Genomic DNA, 20,751 nt, shown 5'->3' with positions numbered 1-20,751 from the left:
TTGCCTTTAGATATCTCTTTTGTTCTCTTTTTAGGGGTGGGCCTGGCGGAACGTGATGGATTTAACCTATAAGAGCTCTTCCCAAACCAGGGTGCCCAATGGCTTGTCGAGTTCTTTGTCTCAACTCTGGGGCGAAACCCTACTCCTGTTTATACTTTCTGAAGGCCCACCTCTCCTGTCCTTAGCCCCGAACGGTTGGAGTCAGATTCTTAGCCTAAAGATGCTCTCCATGCTGTCTACGCTGTTCGAGTCGCTTTTAAGCTGTTGTTCCGCGGAATCAATCTTCAATTCTAACACCAGTCTGAGGAGACTTTTTTGGTCTCACGTTGTTCCTTCCAATTCACAATTTCTTACAAGAATCGTCAGTACATTTGTTAAAAAAAAATGGTCTTTTTAATCTTCTTTCTACTCATCCCTCTGCCGCCCCCCCCCACACCCACCCCCACCCCACCCCTCCCCCCCCCACTCCACCCCTCCCCCCCTGCCCCCACTCCACCCCTCCCCCCCACTCCACCCCTCCCTCCTCCCCTGCCCCCACTCCACCCCTCCCTCCTCCCCTGCCCCCACTCCACCCCTCCCCCCCACTCCACCCCTCCCCCCCACTCCACCCCTCCTTCCCCCCCCCGCCCTCACTCCACCCCCCCCTGCCCCCACTCCACCCCCCCCCTGCCCCCCCCCCCACCCCCCCCCCCCTCTTTCCCAGAACAAGGAAAGACCTACCTACTGCTGCTGACTTTTGGGCTTGTGATTGAAGGTCCACTTCAGAACATCATAACGAACTACACCCGAGGGGCGGAGTCGATCGCATGTGGAGCAGAGCTGGCCTTGAACCAGACCAGGGAACTCCTGCAGAAGGCCAAGGAACCCCTGATTGGTAAGAAACAAAGTCTTGTTACATAGAGGTCCCTTCGCAGAGACAGGCCATTCGGCCCATCTGGTCGATTCCGAGCCTCACTCCCACCCCTACTTCATCTCACCCCATCCCCATATCCTTCTATTCCTTTCTCCCTCCTGCGTTTTACCCGCTACCCCTTAAATGTCAGCTGTGGCTCAGTCTCTGAGTCAGAAGGTTGTGGGTTTGAGTCCCACTCCACATTCTTGAGCACATAAATCTAGGCCCACACTCCCAGTGCAGTACTGAGAGAGCGCCGCACTGCGCTGTCGGAGGGGCGGTACTGAGGGAGCGCCGTACTGCGCTGTCGGAGGGGCAGTACTGAGGGAGCACCGCACTGCGCTGTCGGAGGGGCGGTACTGAGGGAGCACCGCACTGCGCTGTCGGAGGGGCGGTACTGAGGGAGCACCGCACTGCGCTGTCGGAGGGGCAGTACTGAGGGAGCGCCGCACTGTCGGAGGGGCAGTACTGAGAGAGCGCCGCACTGTCGAAGGGGCAGTACTGAGAGAGCGCCGCACTGTCGGAGGGGCGGTGCTGAGGGAGTGATGCACTGTCGGAGCGGCAGTACTGAGGGAGTGCCGCACTATCGGAGGGGCAGTACTGAGGGAGTGCTGCACTGTCGGAGGTGCCGTCTTTCGGATGAGACGTTAAACCGAGGCCCCGTCTGCCCTCTCGGGTGGATGTAAAAGATCCCGGGGCCACTATTGGAAGAAGAGCAGGGGGAGTTCTCCCCGGTGTCCTGGGGCCAATATTTATTCCTCAACCAACATCACAAAAACAGATGATCTGGGTCATTATCACATTGCTGTGTGTGGGAGCTTGCTGTGCGCAAATCGGCATTTCCCACAATACAACAGTGACTACACTCCAAAAGTACTTAATTGGCTGTAAATCGCTTTGGGACGTCCGGTGGTCGTGAAAGGCGCTATAGAAATGCAGGTCTTTTAAGGTGGATTTTCGGCTTGGCGGATTCGGGGGCGGTAAAGTGATCGCCCGGGAACAGTTTGCGCCTCAGTCAGCAAAATTGGTCAGCTGGGCCCTGTGTGTGGGGCGGAGCGGTAAGGGAGGGCGTTGCACACCTCTCTTGGGGCGCTAGTCCGGAAGAGCATGGGAAGATCCCGAGCAAAACAGCCGGCCAGGGAGCGCTCGGGGCAAGGCCGGGGGAGAAAAAAACAGGAAAAAACACAAAAACGTTCTCAACGCCACCACAACATATATCGCTTTGTCGGTTAAGCGCTCTGCGACACACTGAGGTCGTGAAAGGTGCTATAGAAATGCACGTTAGCCTTCCTTTCTCACTCACGTACTTATCCCTTTAAAGGCATCCATGCAATTCGCCTCAAGCACTCTCTGTAACCTCCTCCAGCCCTTACACCCCTCCCTATCTCTGTAACCTCCTCCAGCCCCTACACCCCTTCCTATCTCTGTAACCTCCTCCAGCCCCTACACACCTCCCTATCTCTGTAACCTCCTCCAGTCCCTACACCTCTCCTTATCTCTGTAACCCCCTCCAGCCCCCACATCCCTCCCTATCTCTGTAACCTCCTCCAGCCCCTACAGCCCTCCCTATCTCTGTAACCTCCTCCAGCCCCTACACCCCTCCCTATCTCTGTAACCTCCTCCAGCCCCTACACCCCTCCCTACCTCTGTAACCTCCTCCAGCCCTTACACCCCTCCCTATCTCTGTAACCTCCTCCAGCCCCTACACCCCTCCCTATCTCTGTAACCTCCTCCAGTCCCTACACCCCTCCCTATCTCTGTAACCTCCTCCAGCCCCTACACTCCTCCCTATCTCTGTAACCTCCTCCAGCCCCTACACCCCTCCCTTTCTCTGTAACCTCCTCCAGCCCCACAACCCCTCCCTATCTCTGCAACCTCCTCCAGTCAAACAACCCCTCCCTATCTCTGCAACCTCCTCCAGCCCCACAACCCCTTCCTATCTCTGTACCTCCTCCAGTCCCTACACCCCTCCCTATCTCTGTAACCTCCTCCAGCCCCACAACCCCTTCCTATCTCTGCAACCTCCTCCAGCCCCACAACCCCCCAAGATCTCTGCACTTCTCCAATTCTGGCCTCTTGCCCATCCCCTGATTTCCATCGCTTCAGCTGCCTGGGCCCCAAGCTCTGGAACTCCCTCCCTAAACCTCTCCACCTCTCTACATCTGTTTCCTCCGTTAAGAGGCCCCTTAAAACCTACCCCTCCAGTCCTAATATTTCCTTATGTGGCTCGGTGTCAATTTTTGTCTGATAATGCTGCTGTGCCTTGCGACGTTTTTCTGGCAAGAAAGCTGTTGGCTGGAAGTTGACAAAGGTCAGGAAAAATGTCCGTGAACTTTGGCACCAGGACCAGAGAGTGAAAGGGCACGAAACCATTACTGCGAATGTTCGGAGTATCTATTGTCCAGCTATACTGGGGCACCCTTGCTGGTCCAGCGATATCACCACCTTCAAATAATTACATTCGTTCTTCATCCCTTTCAGCTGCCCTGGATAAGATTAAGACCATCGCCCAATCAGCCAAAGGAGTTGGTGATCGTGTGAGGAAATTTTTCGTGTCCATGAAGAACTCGATCAAGCATATAGGTATGGCAGGGTGTCACACCAAGCTCCTCCTCCGCACACTCCACTAGTCTGCACCCTCCCAGGGCAGTTACAGGGGGTTAGATACAGAGTAAAGCTCCCTCTACACTGTCCCATCAAACACTCCCAGGGCAGGTACAGCACGGGGTTAGATACAGAGTAAAGCTCCCTCTACACTGTCCCATCAAACACTCCCAGGGCAGGTACAGCACGGGGTTAGATACAGAGTAAAGCTCCCTCTACACTGTCCCCATCAAACACTCCCAGGGCAGGTACAGCACGGGGTTAGATGCAGAGTAAAGCTCCCTCTACACTGTCCCATCAAACACTCCCAGGGCAGGTACAGCACGGGGTTAGATACAGAGTAAAGCTCCCTCTACACTGTCCCATCAAACACTCCCAGGGCAGTTACAGGGGGTTAGATACAGAGTAAAACTCCCTCTACACTGTCCCCATCAAACATTCCCAGGGCAGGTACAGCATGGGGTTAGATACAGAGTAAAGCTCCCTCTACACTGTCCCATCAAACACTCCCAGGGCAGGTACAGGGGGTTAGATACAGAGTAAAGCTCCCTCTACACTGTCCCATCAAACAGTCCCTGGGCAGGTACAGGGGGTTAGATACAGAGTAAAGCTCCCTCTACACTGTCCCATCAAACAGTCCCAGGGCAGGTACAGGGGGTTAGATACAGAGTAAAGCTCCCTCTACAAAGGTGAGATGCAGAATATAAATACACTTGCAACAGTCTAACTCAATACAAGCTACACCCTATAGTTTCAGAGTGCCCTTGACAGAAAAGAACATCCCAGAATATTTTACAGGCTGGAGATGGGCACGCTGCAGATAGTAAATTAATTTGGGTGGATTGTATCACAGAATTAGGAGCAGGAGTCGGCCATTCGGCCCCTCGAGCCTGCTCCGCCATTCAATGAGATCACGGCTGACCTTTGACCTCAACTCCACTTTCCCGCCCGATCCCTCGATTCCCCGAGAATCCAAAAATCTATCGATCTCAGCCTTGAATCTACTCAACGACTGAGCCTCCACAGCCCTCTGGGGCAGAGAATTCCAAAGATTCATCCACCTCTGAGTGAAGAAATTCCTCCTCAACTCAGTTCTAAATGACCGAGCCCAGATATTAGTCTTAATTTGTTCCGGCGATGTGGGCGTCACTGGCAAGGCCGGCATTTATTGCCCATCCCAAGTTGCCCCTTGAGAAGGTGGTGGTGAGCCGCCTTCTTGAACCGCTGCAGTCCGTGTGGTGAAGGTGCTCCCACAGTGCTGTTAGGGAGGGAGTTCCAGGATTGTGACCCAGCAACGATGAAGGAACGGCCGATATATTCCCAAGTCGGGATGGTGTGTGACTGGGAGGGGAACATGGAGGTGGTGGTGTTCCCATGCGCCTGCTGCCCTTGTCCTTCTAGGCGGTAGAGGTCGCGGGTTTGGCAGTTTCTGCCGAAGAAGCCTTGGTGAGTTGCTGCATTGCATCTTGTACTGGGCTCTCCAGCCAGGGGAATCAATCTGATTGAAGAGACAGTTTCCGAGGTATGGGAATGTTGGGGGTAGAGGTAGATTGGGGAACACTCATAGGCAGTCCCTCGGAATCGAGGAAGACTTGCTTCCACTCCTGGTGAGTTCTTTGGTCGCTGAACAGTCCAATATGAGAACCACAGTCCTTGTCACAGGTGGGACAGACATTCGTCGGGGGAAGGGGAGGGTGGGACTGGTTTGCCGCGCGCTCCTTCCGCTGCCTGCGCCTGACCTCTTCACGCTCGCGGCGTTGAGATTCGAAGAGCTCAACGCCCTCCCGGATGCACTTCCTCCGCTTAGGGCGGACTGGTCTTTGGGCCAGGGACTCCCAGGTGTCGGTGGGGATGTTGCACTTTATCAGGGAGGCTTTGAGGGTGGTCCCTTGTAACGTTTCCTCTGCCCACTTTTGGCTCGTTTGCCGTGAAGGAGTTCCGAGTAGAGCGCTTGCTTTGGGAGTCTCGTGTCGGGGGCATGCGGACAATGTGGCCTGCCCAGTGGAGCTGATCGAGTGTGGTCAGTGCTTCGATGCTGGGGATGTTGGCCTGGTCGAGGACGCTAACGTTGGTGCGTCTGTCCTCCCAGGGGATTTGCAGGATCTTGCGGAGACATCGTTGGTGGTATTTCTCCAGCGACTTGAGGTGTCTACTGTACATGGTCCATGTCTCTGAGCCATACAGGAGGGCGGGTATCGCTACAGCCCTGTAGACCATGAGCTTGGTGGTAGATTTGAGGGCCTGGTCTTCGAACACTCTTTTCCTCAGGTGGCCGAAGGCTGCACTGGCGCACTGGAGGCGGTGTTGGATCTTGTCATCAATGTCTGCCTTTGTTGATAAAAGGCTCCCGAGGTATGGGAAATGGTCCACGTTGTCCAGGGCCGCGCCGTGGATCTTGATGACAGCGCCCTCTACTGCAGCAATGTGAAATTTACACCTCCCACACAAGCAACATTTGGTGAGTTCGTCGTTCACATACCATACAGGTGTCCCCAAACCTCCCCATCGCCTGTGGCACTCCCAGGGCAGGTACAGCACGGGGTTAGATACAGAGTAAAGCTCCCTCTACACTGTCCCATCAAACACTCCCAGGGCAGGTACAGGGGGTTAGATACAAAGTAAAGCTCCCTCTACACTGTCCCATCAAACACTCCCAGGGCAGGTACAGCACGGGGTTAGATACAGAGTAAAGCTCCCTCTACACTGTCCCATCAAACACTCCCAGGGCAGGTACAGCACGGGGTTAGAAACAAAGTAAAGCTCCCTCTACACTGTCCCATCAAACACTCCCAGGGCAGGTACAGGGGGTTAGAAACAAAGTTAAGCTCCCTCTACACTGTCCCATCAAACACTCCCAGGGCAGGTACAGGGGGTTAGATACAGAATAAAACTCCCTCTACACTGTTCCATCAAACACTCCCAGGGCAGGTACAGCACGGGGTTAGATACAGAGTAAAGCTCCCTCTACACTGTCCATCAAACACTCCCAGGGCAGGTACAGCACGGGGTTAGATACAGAGTAAAGCTCCCTCTACACTGTCCATCAAACACTCCCAGGGCAGGTACAGCACGGGTTAGCTACAGAGTAAAGCTCCCTCTACACTGTCCCATCAAACACTCCCAGGGCAGGTACAGCACGGGGTTAGATACAGAGTAAAGCTCCCTCTACACTGTCCCATCAAACACTCCCAGGGCAGGTACAGCACGGGTTAGCTACAGAGTAAAGCTCCCTCTACACTGTCCCATCAAACACTCCCAGGGCAGGTACAGCACGGGGTTAGATACAGAGTAAAGCTCCCTCTACACTGTCCCATCAAACACTCCCAGGACAGGTACAGCACGGGGTTAGATACAGAGTAAAGCTCCCTCTACACTGTCCCATCAAACACTCCCAGGGCAGGTACAGCACGGAGTTAGATACAGAGTAAAGCTCCCTCTACACTGTCCCCATCAAACACTCCCAGGGCAGGTACAGCATGAGGTTAGATACAGAGTAAAGCTCCCTCTACACTGTCCCATCACACACTCCCAGGGCAGGTACAGCGGGTTAGCTACAGAGTAAAGCTCCCTCTACACTGTCCCATCAAACACTCCCAGGGCAGGTACAGCGGGTTAGATACAGAGTAAAGCTCCCTCTACACTGTCCCATCAAACACTCCCAGGGCAGGTACAGCACGGGGTTAGATACAGAGTAAAGCTCCCTCTACACTGTCCCATCAAACACTCCCAGGGCAGGTACAGCACGGGGTTAGATACAGAGTAAAGCTCCCTCTACACTGTCCCATCACACACTCCCAGGGCAGGTACAGCACGGGATTAAATATAGCGGTTTACTGTCCCATTCCTGCACCTGGAGCTTGATCGGCACGCTACCCACCACCTTCAACACTCACTCCCTCCACCACCGGCGCCCCCTGGCTGCAGTGTGTACCGTCTACAAGATGCACCGCGGCAACTCGCCAAGGCTTCTTCGGCAGCACCTCCCAAACCCGCGACTGTTGTGTCTCTGCATTGTACTATAAAGTCGCACTAGGCATGTACTGCAGACAAGGTCATACAATACCTGCACCTTTATTCCCAGGACCAAGGAGTGCTGAGCCTGTGTGGAACCGAATGGCCTCCTCCGGCACCTATTTTCTATGTTTCTTAAGTACCTGGCTGACCAGGTGAGGAGTGTCTCTCACAAGTTCACCCCCTGTGGTCAAGTTGTGTACAGTGTACAGTGTTGTTACATATTGGTTGCAGTTATGTGAAGGTTACAAACATGACATCGACCCCGACTGCCGAGAGGGACAAGGGCAGTGAACCCTGACCCGAAATGAAAAGATGGCCGTCGCAGGGTACTAATACTCTTCTCCTTTCGTTGGCGAGCTCAGTTCGGATTCTACGCAACCTCCTGCACTGGATCGCCCACATTGGCACGCTGTGCAACAAGGAGTTGGGGGAGCCCTACAGGAAGTGCGTCAAAGTGTTTGACGACGCCATCAGTCACTGCCTCTCGCTGCTGGGCATCTTTGGCTTCCTCTGCTACATCGTCAACGTCGTCAAACCTCTGTGCGGATTGGTCACAAGTAAGTGGGGAAAGCAAATTGGGAGAGGGACGTGTAGCATCTGCAAAGGTATATCATCATCATCACGGGCAGTCCCTCGGAATCGAGGAAGAATTGCTTCCACTCTTAACATGAGTCCTTAGGTGGCTGAACAGTCCAATACGGGAGCCACAGTCCCTGTCACAGGTGGGACAGACAGTGGTTGAGGGAAGGGAAGGGTGGGACTGGTTTGCCGACGCTCCTTCCGCTGCCTGCGCTTGGTTTCTGCACGCTCTCGGCGACGAGACTCGAGGTGCTCAGCGCCCTCCCGGATGCACTTCCTCCACTTAGGGCGGACTGGTCTTTGGGCCGGGGACTCCCAGGTGTCGGTGGGGATGTTGCACTTTATCAGGGAGGGCTTTGAGGGTGGTCCCTGGTAACGTTTCCTGGGGCTCGCTTGCAGTGTCAGAGTTCCGAGTCGAGCGCTCGCTTTGGGATATAGACAGGCTCAGTGAGTGGGCAAAGATTTGGCAGATGGAGTATAATTTGGAGTATAAAGAGAGACGGGAATAGAAAGATATGCTGGTGTGGGGGGATGAAGAGGGGTGGGAGGGTGGAGCATAAACCCCGGCACGGAGCGGTGGGGCCCAATGCACTCTTTCTGTGCTGTAGACTCAATTATTCTAACTTGCTTCTCACATCCCAAAGCAATTGCAACTAATGGATTATTTTTATGGGAGGGCGGGCAATGCATTTTGTGCAGTATTGAAAGAAGCTGCTGGAAGAAGGAAGTAATGATGAGGGATATTGGTGGAGGGAGGGTGAGGGAGAGTGATGGAGGGTGTGTGAGGGAGGGTGGAGGGTGAGTGAGGGTGGGGGATGGTGTGTGAGAGAGGGTGGAGGGTGAGTGAGAGGGGTGGGTGTGTGAGGGAGGGTGTTGGGATGGTGGGGGAGTGTGAGGGAGGGTGAGTGAGGGTAGGGGAGGTTGTGTGAGGGAGGGTGGGGGGAGGGAAGGTGAGTGCCGGAGGGTGAGGGAGGGTGTGTGTGTGTGAGGGAAGGTGAGGGAGGGTGGGCGAGTGAGGGTTGGGGAGGGTGTGTGAGGGAGGGTGGGGGAGGGAGGGTGAGGGAGGGTGTGTGTGTGAGGGAAGGTGAGGGAGGGTGGGTGAGGGTTGGGGAGGGTGTGTGAGGGAGGGTGTGTGAGGGAGGGTATGTGAGAGAGGGTATGTGAGGGAGGGTGAGGAAGGTTGGGTGAGGACTGATGAGAGAGGGCAAGGGAGGGTGGGTGAGCGAGGCTGGAGGGAGGGTGAGGGAGGGAGGGATGAGGTTGTGTGAGGGAGGGAGGATTGAGGGTGTGTGAGGGAGAATGAGGGAGGGAAGGGTGAGGGTGTGTGAGGGAGGGTGAGTAAAGGTAAGAGAGGATGAGAGTGAGGGAGGGTGGAGGGATGAGGGTGTGTGAGGGAGGGTGGGGGAGGGAAGGAGGAGGGTGTGTGAGGGAGGGTGGAGGGATGAGGGTGTGAGAGGGAGGGAGTGTGAGGGAGTGCGAGGGAGGGAGGGTGTGTGAGGTACTGGTGAAGAAGCCATCTTACCTTTCCATGTCCATCTTTCCGCAGTTATCCAGCTGTTTTGCCTGATCCCGACCTACATCAAGAACCAGTTGGAGAAGCGTTTGGGAGAGCGTGAGTGCAGATATATCTCACCCTGGGATACCCTTCCTCGGGGGTTGATTCACACTGAGGAGGGGGTGAGCCTGGTGTTCACAGGCTTCAAATACCTCGTCACAACAGCCACTCCTGATATTGGTCTCTGGACAAGGAGAGAATGCACTTGCATTTTTATAGCACCTTTTATGACCTCAGGATGTCCCACAGTGCTTTACTGCCAATGACGTACTTTGGAAGTGTGGTCAATGTTGTGGCAGCCAATTTGCGCACAGCAAGCTCCCACAGACATCACTGTGATAATAACCCGGATCATCTGTTTTAGTGATGTTGGTTGAAGGATAAATATTGGCCCCAGGACACCGGGGAGAACTCCCCCTGCTCTTCTTCGAAATAGTGCCCATGGGATCTTTTACGGCAGGCTGAGAGGGCAGATAGGACCTTTGTTTAATGTTTCTTCAGAAAGACGGCACCTCCAACAGTGCAGTACTCCCCCAGTACTGCCCCTCCGACAGTGCAGCGCTTCCTCAGTACTGCCCCTCCAACAGTGCGGCGTTCCCTCAGTACTGCCCCTCCGACAGTGCGGCGCTCCCTCAATACTGCCCCTCCGACAGTGCACCGTTCCCCCAGTAATGCCCCTCCGACAGTGCGGCACTCCCTCAGTACCGCCCCTCCGACAGTGCGGCACTCCCTCAGCACTGTCCCTCCGACAGTGCGGCGCTCCCTCAATACTGCCCCTCCGACAGTGCACCGTTCCCTCAGTAATGCCCCCCCCCCCCGACAGTGCGGCGCTCCCTCAGTACCGCCCCTCCGACAGTCCGGCGTTCCCTCAGTACTGCCCCTCCGACAGTGCGGCACTCCCTCAGTACTGCCCCTCCGACAGTCCGGCGTTCCCTCAGTACCACCCCTCCGACAGTGCGGCACTCCCTCAGTACTGCCACTCCGACAGTGCGGCACTCCCTCAGTACCGCCCCTCCGACAGTGCGGCGCTCCCTCAGCACTGTCCCTCCGACAGTGCGGCACTCCCTCAGTACTGCCCCTCCGACAGTGCGGCACTCCCTCAGCACTGCACTGGGAGTGTCGGCCTGGATTATGGGCTCGAGTCTCTGGAGTGGGACTGGAAGCCACGGCCTTGATCCCCAGAGGCACCCGGGAGAGAGAGAGAGAGAGAGAGAGAGCTCCCCACTGAGTCATGGGCCAGGTCGATGATTTCTCTGCCGAGCAGCACTCGGGGGTCAAACAATGAATTGATTGTTCCCGAGTCCTGGGGAAAGTTCATCTCCAACAATCAAGTAGAATCCGTCACTCCACCCACCGACCCCGCAAGACCACTTCCACCCTTGTCCCAATTGTCTGTCTTTTACACCCTCAGCCATCTCGGATGCTTTGGAGAAGGTCACCAAGCAATTTGAGTTCAATATCTCCATGGAACATCACTTCCATGTCTACGCCAACCAGTCCAGAAGCCTCTCGCATGTGGCCTTTGACATCATGGAGGAGATCCAGGAGCGGGTCGGAAATGTCTACGAGTGCATCGGAATCTTTGGCTACAGTTCCACCATCATGATGCTCTACCTGTACATTCAGTGAGTCACACACTGGGAAAAGGGGAGGTGCAACGAGACCTGGGTGTCATGGTACATCAGTCACTGAAAGTTGGCATGCAACTTAAATTAAACGGAGGGAGAGAGAAAGCGGGTAGTTATTGACCGGTTAGCCTGACATCGGTAGTGGGGAAAATGCTGGAGTCAATTATTAAATAGCAGCGCATTTGGAAAGCAGTGACGGGAGCGGTCCAAGTCAGCATGGATTTATGAAAGGGAAATCATGCTTGACAAATCTTCTGGAATTTTTTGAGGATGTAACTAGTAGAGTGGACAAGGGAGAACCAGTGGATGTGGTGTATTTGGACTTTCAAAAGGCTTTTGACAAGGTCCCACACAAGAGATTGGTGTGCAAAATCAAAGCACATGGTATTAGAAACATAGAAACATAGAAAATAGGTGCAGGAGCAGGCCATTCAGTCCTTCTAGCCTGCACCGCCATTCAATGAGTTCATGGCTGAACATGCAACTTCAGTACCCCATTCCTGCTTTCTCGCCATACCCCTTGATCCCCCGAGTAGTAAGGACTTCATCTAACTCCCTTTTGAATATATTTAGTGAATTGGCCTCAACTACTTTCTGTGGTAGAGAATTCCACAGGTTCACCACTCTCTGGGTGAAGAAGTTCCTCCGCATCTCGGTCCTAAATGGCTTACCCCTTATCCTTAGACTGTGACCCCCTGGTTCTGGACTTCCCCAACATTGGGAACATTCTTCCTCCATCTAACCTGTCTAAACCCGTCAGAATTTTAAACGTTTCTATGAGGTCCCCTCTCATTCTTCTGAACTCCAGTGAATACAAGCCCAGTTGATCCAGTCTTTCTTGATAGGTCAGTCCCACCATCCCGGGAATCAGTCTGGTGAATCTTCGCTGCACTCCCTCAATAGCAAGAATGTCCTTCCTCAAGTTAGGAGACCAAAACTGCACACAATACTCCAGGTGTGGCCTCACCAAGGCCCTGCACAACTGTAGCAACACCTCCCTGCCCCTGTACTCAAATCCCCTCGCTATGAAGGCCAACATGCCATTTGCTTTCTTAACCGCCTGCTGTACCTGCATGCCAACCTTCAATAACTGATGTACCATGACACCCAGGTCTCGTTGCACCTCCCCTTTTCCTGATCTGTCACCATTCAGATAATAGTCTGTCTCTCTGTTTTTACCACCAAAGTGGATAACCTCACATTTATCCACATTATACTTCATCTGCCATGCATTTGCCCACTCACCTAACCTATCCAAGTCACTCTGCAGCCTCATAGCATCCTCCTCGCAGCTCACACTGCCACCCAACTTAGTGTCATCCGCAAATTTGGAGATACTACATTTAATCCCCTCGTCTAAATCATTAATGTACAATGTAAACAGCTGGGGCCCCAGCACAGAACCTTGCGGTATCCCACTAGTCACTGCCTGCCATTCTGAAAAGTACCCATTTACTCCTACTCTTTGCTTCCTGTCTGACAACCAGTTCTCAATCCACGTCAGCACACTACCCCCAATCCCATGTGCTTTAACTTTGCACATTAATCTCTTGTGTGGGACCTTGTCGAAAGCCTTCTGACAGTCCAAATATACCACATCAACTGGTTCTCCTTTGTCCACTTTACTGGAATCATCCTCAAAAAATTCCAGAAGATTTGTCAAGCATGATTTCCCTTTCACAAATCCATGCTGACTTGGACCTATCATGTCACCATTTTCCAAATGCGCTGCTATGACATCCTTAATAATTGATTCCATCATTTTACCCACTACCGATGTCAGGCTGACCGGTCTATAATTCCCTGTTTTCTCTCTCCCTCCTTTTTTAAAAAGTGGGGTTACATTGGCTACCCTCCACTCGATAGGAACTGATCCAGAGTCAATGGAATGTTGGAAAATGACTGTCAATGCATCCGCTATTTCAATGTATTGACGTGGATTGAGAACTGGTTGGCAGACAGGAAGCAGAGAGTCGGGATAAACGGGTCCTTTTCAGAATGGCAGGCAGTGACTAGTGGGGTGCCACAGGGCTCAGTGCTGGGACCCCAGCTATTTACAATATACATTAATGATTTAGACGAAGGAATTGAATGTAATATCTCCAAGTTTACAGATGACACTAAGCTGGGTGGCAGTGTGAGCTGTGAAGAGGATGCTCAGAGGCTGCAGGGTGACTTGGACAGGTTAGGTGAGTGGGCAAATGCATGGCAGATGCAGTATAATGTGGATAAATGTGAGGTTATCCACTTTGGTGGTAAAAACAGGAAGGCAGAATATTATCTGAATGGTGACAGATTAGTAAAAGGGGAGGGGCAACGAGACCTGGGTGTCATGGTTCATCAGTCACTGAAAGTTGGCATGTAGTTACAGCAGGCAGTGAAGAAGGCAAATGGTATGTTGGCCTTCATAGCAAGAGGATTTGAGTATAGGAGCAGGGAGGTCTTGCTGCAGTTGTACAGGGCCTTGGTGAGGCCACACCTGAAATATTGTGTTCAGTTTTAGTCTCCTAATCTAAGGAAGGACATTCTTGCTATTGAGGGAGTGCAGCGAAGGTTCGCCAGACTGATTCCTGGGATGGCAGGACTGACATATGAAGAAAGACTGGATTGACTAGGCTTATATTCACAGAAATTTAGAAGAATGAGAGGGGATCTCATAGAAACATATAAAATTCTGACGGGACTGGACAGGTTAGATGCAGGAAGAATGTTCCCAATGTTGGGGAAGTCCAGAACCAGGGGTCACAGTCTAAGGATAAGGGGTAAGACATTTAGGACCGAGATGAGGAGAAACTTCTTCACTCAGAGAATTGTGAACCTGTGGAATTCTCTACCACAGAAAGTTGTTGAGGCCAGTTCGTTAGATATATTCAAAAGGGATGTGGCCCTTACGGCTAAAGAGATCAAGGGGTATGGAGAGAAAGCAGGAGTGGGGTACTGAAGTTGCATGATCAGCCATGATCATATTGAATGGTGGTGCAGGCTCGAAGGGCCGAATGTCCTACTCCTGCACCGATTTTCTAGGTTTTTATGTTTCTATGTTTCTATGCATTGGCCTTGGAGGGCAGATTCACCGGAATGATTACATCCGTAGAATTCACAGCACAGTCGGTGTTTATGCTCCACACCAGACCCCTCCCACCCCTCTCCATCGCCCCCCCATCACCATATCCTTCTGTTCCCTTCTCCCTCATGTGTTTATCCAGCCTCCCCTTAAATCCATCGATACTATTCGCCTCAACCCCTCCCCGTGGCAGCGAGTTCCACATGCTCACCGCTCTCTGGGTAAAGAAGTTTCTCCCGAATTCCCCTTTGGGTTTCTAGGTGACTATCTTATATTGATGGCCCCCTAGTTCTGGTCTCCCCCACAAGGGGAAACATCTTCTCTACAGCTACCCTATGGAACAGTGTAGAGGAAGCTTTACTCTTTATCTAACCCCGTGCTGTACCTGCCCTGGGAGTGTTTGATGGGACAGTGTAGAGGAAGCTTTACTCTGTATCTAACCCTGTGCTGTAGAAACATAGAAACATAGAAACATAGAAAATAGGTGCAGGAGTAGGCCATTCGGCCCTTCGAGCCTGCACCGCCATTCAATGAGTTCATGGCTGAACATGCAACTTCAGGAACCCATTCCTGCTTTCTCGCCATACCCCTTGATCCCCCGAGTAGTAAGGACTACATCTAACTCCTTTTTGAATATATTTAGTGAAATGGCCTCAACAACTTCGTGTGGTAGAGAATTCCACAGGTTCACCACTCTGGGTGAAGAAGTTTCTCCTGATCTCGGTCGTAAATGGCTTACCCTTTATCCTTAGACTGTGACCCCTGACTCTGGACTTCCCCAACATTGGGAACATTATTCCTGCATCTAATCTGTCTAAACCCGTCAGAATTTTGAACATTTCTATGAGATCCCCTCTTACTCTTCTGAACTCCAGTGAATACAAGCACAGTTGCTCCAGTCTTTCTTGATATGTCAGTCCCGCCATCCCGGGAATCAGTCTGGTGAACCTTCGCTGCACTCCCTCAATACCAAGAATGTCCTTCCTCAAGTTAGGAGACCAAAACTGTACACAATACTCCAGGTGTGACCTCACCAAGGCCCTGTACAACTGTAGCAACACCTCCCTGCCCCTGTACTCAAATCCCCTCGCAATGAAGGCGAACATGCCATTTGCTTTCTTCACCGCCTGCTGTACCTGCATGCCAACTTTCAATGACTGATGTACCATGACACCCAGGTCTCGTTGCACCTCCCCTTTTCCTAATCTGTCACCATTCAGATAATAGTTTGTCTCTCTGTTTTTACCACCAAAGTGGATAACCTCACATTTATCCACATTATACTTCATCTGCCATACATTTGCCCACTCACCTAACCTATCCAAGTCACTCTGCAGCCTCCTCGCAGCTCACACTGTCACCCAACTTAGTGTCATCCGCAAATTTGGAGATACTACATTTAATCCCCTCGTCTAAATCATTAACGTACAATGTAAACAGCTGGGGCCCCAGCACAGAACCTTGCAGTACCCCACTAGTCACTGCCTGCCATTCTGAAAAGTACCCATTTACTCCTCTTTGCTTCCTGTCTGACAACCAGTTTTCAATCCATGTCAGCACACTACCCCCAATCCCATGTGCTTTAACTTTGCACATTAATCTCTTGTGTGGGACCTTGTAAAAAGCCTTCTGAAAGTCCAAATATACCACATCAACTGGTTCTCCCTTGTCCACTCTACTGGAAACATCCTCAAAAAATTCCAGAAGATGTGTCAAGCATGATTTCCCTTTCATAAATCCATGCTGACTTGGACCTATCATGTCACCTCTTTCCAAATGCGCTGCTATGACATTCTTAATAATTGATTCCATCATTTTACCCACTACTGAGGTCAGGCTGACTGGTCTATAATTCCCAGTTTTCTCTCTCCCTCCTTTTTTAAAAAAAAAAGTGGGGTTACATTGGCTACCCTCCACTCGATAGGAACTGATCCAGAGTCTATGGAATGTTGGAAAATGACTGTCAATGCATCAGTTATTTCCAAGGCCACCTCCTTAAGTACTCTGGGATGCAGTCCATCAGGCCCTGGGGATTTATCGGCCTTCAATCCCATCAATTTCCCCAACACAATTTCCCGACTAATAAGGATTTCCCTCAGTTCCTCCTCCTTACTAGACCCTCCGACCCCTTTAATATCCGGAAGGTTGTTTGTGTCCTCCTTAGTGAATACCGAACCAAAGTACTTGATCAATTGGTCTGCCATTTCTTTGTTCCCAGTTATGACTTCCCCTGATTCTGACTGCAGGGGACCTACGTTTGTCTTTACTAACCTTTTTCTGTACCTGCCCTGGGAGTGTTTGATGGGACAGTGTAGAGGGAGCTTTACTCTGTATCTAACCCCGTGCTGTACCTGCCCTGGGAGTGTTTGATGGGACAGTGTAGAGGGAGCTTTACTCTGTATCTAACCCCCTGTACCTGCCCTGGGAGTGTATGATGGGACAGTGTAGAGGGAGCTTTACCCTGTATCTAACCCCGTGCTGTACCTGCCCTGGGAGTGTTTGATGGGACAGTGTAGAGGGAGCTTTACTCTGTATCTAACCCCGTGCTGTACCTGCCCTGGGAGCGTTTGATGGGACAGTGTAGAGGGAGCTTTCCTCTGTATCTAACCCCGTGCTGTACCTGCCCTGGGAGTGTTTGATGGGACAGTGTAGAGGGAGCTTTACTCTGTATCTAACCTCGTGCTGTACCTGCCCTGGGAGTGTTTGATGGGACAGTGTAGAGGGAGCTTTCCTCTGTATCTAACCCCGTGCTGTACCTGCCCTGGGAGTGTTTGATGGGACAGTGTAGAGGGAGCTTTACTCTGTATCTAACCCCGTGCTGTACCTGCCCTGGGAGTGTTTGATGGGACAGTGTAGAGGGAGCTTTCCTCTGTATCTAACCCCGTGCTGTACCTGCCCTGGGAGTGTTTGATGGGACAGTGTAGAGGGAGCTTTACTCTGTATCTAACCCCGTGCTGTACCTGCCCTGGGAGTGTGTGATGGGACAGTGTAGAGGGAGCTTTACTCTGTATCTAACCCTGTGCTGTACCTGCCCTGGGAGTGTTTGATGGGGACAGTGTAGAGGTAGCTTTACTCTGTATCTAACCCCGTGCTGTACCTGCCCTGGGAGTGTTTGATGGGACAGTGTAGAGGGAGCTTTCCTCTGTATCTAACCCCGTGCTGTACCTGCCCTGGGAGTGTTTGATGGGACAGTGTAGAGGGAGCTTTACTCTGTATCTAACCCCGTGCTGTACCTGCCCTGGGAGTGTTTGATGGGACAGTGTAGAGGGAGCTTTACTCTGTATCTAACCTCGTGCTGTACCTGCCCTGGGAGTGTTTGATGGGACAGTGTAGAGGGAGCTTTCCTCTGTATCTAACCCCGTGCTGCACCTGCCCTGGGAGTGTTTGATGGGACAGTGCAGAGGGAGCTTTACTCTGTATCTAACCCCCTGTACCTGCCCTGGGAGTGTTTGATGGGACAGTGTAGAGGGAGCTTTACTCTGTATCTAACCCCCTGTACCTGCCCTGGGAGTGTTTGATGGGGACAGTGTAGAGGGAGCTTTCCTCTGTATCTAACCCCCTGTACCTGCCCTGGGAGTGTTTGATTGGACAGTGTAGAGGGAGCTTTACTCTGTATCTAACCCCGTGCTGTACCTGCCCTGGGAGTGTTTGATGGGGACAGTGTAGAGGGAGCTTTCCTCTGTATCTAACCCTGTGCTGTACCTGCCCTGGGAGTGTTTGATGGGGACAGTGTAGAGGGAGCTTTCCTCTGTATCTAACCCTGTGCTGTGCCCAATCTATTCCCACTCATGTTTCACTGTCAGAGCCTTGCTGTATCGGAAAAACTACCTCTTGAGGGATGACTACGACAACTGTTACATCACCAATCAGTTCCTGGAGATCGAGGTGATGCGGGCCAGGACTGGGAAGAGTACTATCCTGCCTCTGAGCTTCCGCGAAGCCTGTAAATACATACGTCCCTGTGAGTACAGCGCTGTGCCCCCCCTCCACCCCCACCCCCGCCCCCTGCGCTACGGTGTCGCTCTGGTTACAGATGTCGCGGGCCACCAGGGAGATTGCATGGAAATTACAACAACAACTTGTCTTTATCTAGCGCCTTTTAACATAGTGAAACGTATCAAGGCGCTTCACAGCAATATTATCAGCTAATAAATTTGACCCCGAGCCGCATATGTAGAAATTAGCGCAGGCGACCAAAAGCTGGGTCAAAGAGGTCGGTTTTAAGGAGTGTCTTAAAGGAGGAGAGAGAGGCGGAGAGGTTTAGGGAGGGAGTTCCAGAGCTTGGGGCCCAGGCAACAGAAGGCACGGCCGCCGATGGTGGAGCGATTATAATCAGGGATACTCAGGAGGGCAGAATTAGAGGACGCAGAGATCTCGGGGGGCTGTGGGGCTGGAGGAGGTTACAGACATAGGGAGGGGTGTGGGGCTGGAGGAGGTTACAGAGATAGGGAGGGGTGTAGGGGCTGGAGGAGGTTACAGAGATAGGGAGGGGTGTAGGGGCTGGAGGAGATTACAGAGATAGGGAGGGGTGTAGTGGCTGGAGGAGGTTGCAGAGATAGGGAGGGGTGTAGGGGCTGGAGGAGGTTACAGAGATAGGGAGGGGTGTAGGGGCTGGAGGAGACTACAGAGATAGGGAGGGGGCGAGGGCCATGGAAGGATTTGTAAACAAGGATGGAGAATTTTGAAATCGAGGCATTACTTAACCGGGAGCCAATATAGGTCGGTGAGCACAGGAGGTGATGGGTGAGCGGGACTCAGTGCGAGTTAGGACACGGGTCAGCGAGCACAGGGGGTGATGGGTGAGCGGGACTCGGTGCGAGTTAGGACACGGGGCAGCGAGCACAGGGGGTGATGGGTGAGTGGGACTCGGTGCGAGTTAGGACACGGGGCAGTGAGCACAGGGGGTGATGGGAGAGCGGGACTCGGTGCGAGTTAGGACACGGGGCAGTGAGCACAGGGGGTGATGGGAGAGCGGGACTCGGTGCGAGTTAGGACACGGGGGCAGCGAGCACAGTGGGTGATGGATGAACGGGACTCGGTGCGAGTTAGGACACGGGGCAGTGAGCACAGGGGGTGATGGGAGAGCGGGACTCGGTGCGAGTTAGGACACGGGGGCAGCCGAGTTTTGGATCACCTCTAGTATATGCAGGATAGAATGTGGGAGGCCAGCCAGGAGTGCGTTGGAATAGTCAAGTCTGGGGGTAACAAAGGCACGGATGAAGGCTTCAGCAGCGGATGAGCTGAGGCAGGAGTGCGGAGACGGAGCGATGTTAAACACACAAACAAGCCATTCGGCCCAACCTGTCCTTGTTGGTCCATATACACCACATCCGTCACATTACCCTCCACCCTCACTATATCTGTCACCTCCACAAATAACTCGATCAGCTTTATCAAACCCAATTTTTCTTTCCGAAATCTGTGTTGGCTGTTTCTCATTATTTTCCCTTCATTTAGATATTTAGTCAATTCATCTTTAATTAAAGATTCCAAAATTCTCTCCACCAATCACGTTAAACCAACTGCCCTGTCATTTCTTTGGTTTTTTTGAAACTGGGTCTTACAGTGACCTTAGATGAACATAAGAACATAAGAAATAGGAGCAGGAGTCGGCCATTTGGCCCCTTGAGCCTGCTCCGCCATTTAATACGATCCTGGCTGATCATCGACCTCAACTCCACTTTCCCGCCCGATCCCCGTATCCCTCGATTTCCTGAATGTCCCCAAATCTTTTGCAAACACGGAGGTGCAGTGCTTGTTAAGCATCCCCACCGATTATCATTTGCCCATGTTCTAACTCACTGTCCTCTCCTCCCAAAGATCCCATCACAAACTTAACAATTCACTTTTAAACTATTTGGAGAATACGATACTGCTCTTTTTAAAACTTGTTTTTTTTTTGGAAGATTCTCTCCTCATGCTTGCTTTCCTTATCCATTTCTTGGTCTCAGTCCTTACTTCCTCGTATTCCCTCTTATTTTTATCAGCCGCCCTGTATTTATTTCCCTCTCCGTGCAGCTCTTTAATTATTTTGGTTTTAATTAAAGGCTCCCGAACATTCCCTTTAACCGGATTACCCTGTCATTTCATGGCCCGGTTCCGTCTCCCGTTCTCAAAATGGATCTTAATCTGTAGCTCCCCAATCCTCTTCGGCACCCTCTGTTATATATGTAAACCTGTAATTACCATGTCTAACCACCAGAGGGCTTATCCACTGGAGTCCCAAGGGATCCCACAATCCCTTGGGAGCACCTGTATATAAGGAGGCCTCAGGCTGGAGAGGCACTCTGTGATCTGTAATAAGGGACTACGGTCACACCTTACTTTGAGCTTGCAGTATCTAGTCTGACTCTTTATCCAAGACTTAACACCCTCCGCCCATCCCGCTCAACAGGACCCTGAAATATCATTTAAG

The 20,751-nt window shown here is 52.2% G+C and overlaps 1 protein-coding gene across 2 annotated transcripts in view; it reads left to right on the top strand.

The window, feature by feature from the left end:
- Positions 1-20,751, top strand: part of dcst2 (DC-STAMP domain containing 2) — a 70,592-nt gene that overhangs the window by 15,813 nt on the left and 34,028 nt on the right. For both annotated transcript variants that reach the window (XM_070868672.1, XM_070868673.1), the window contains exons 3-8: positions 704-874; positions 3,374-3,475; positions 7,873-8,067; positions 9,636-9,701; positions 11,056-11,269; positions 18,140-18,297. In XM_070868672.1, coding sequence (XP_070724773.1) covers positions 704-874; positions 3,374-3,475; positions 7,873-8,067; positions 9,636-9,701; positions 11,056-11,269; positions 18,140-18,297 — 906 coding nt within the window. The remainder of the gene's footprint in view (positions 1-703; positions 875-3,373; positions 3,476-7,872; positions 8,068-9,635; positions 9,702-11,055; positions 11,270-18,139; positions 18,298-20,751) is intronic.

Source organism: Pristiophorus japonicus, chromosome 30, assembly GCF_044704955.1.
Source record: "Pristiophorus japonicus isolate sPriJap1 chromosome 30, sPriJap1.hap1, whole genome shotgun sequence".
NCBI classification, from domain to species: domain Eukaryota; kingdom Metazoa; phylum Chordata; class Chondrichthyes; family Pristiophoridae; genus Pristiophorus; species Pristiophorus japonicus.
Note: the sequence above shows the minus strand (reverse complement) of the source record. Positions and strands in the feature narration are given on the sequence as shown.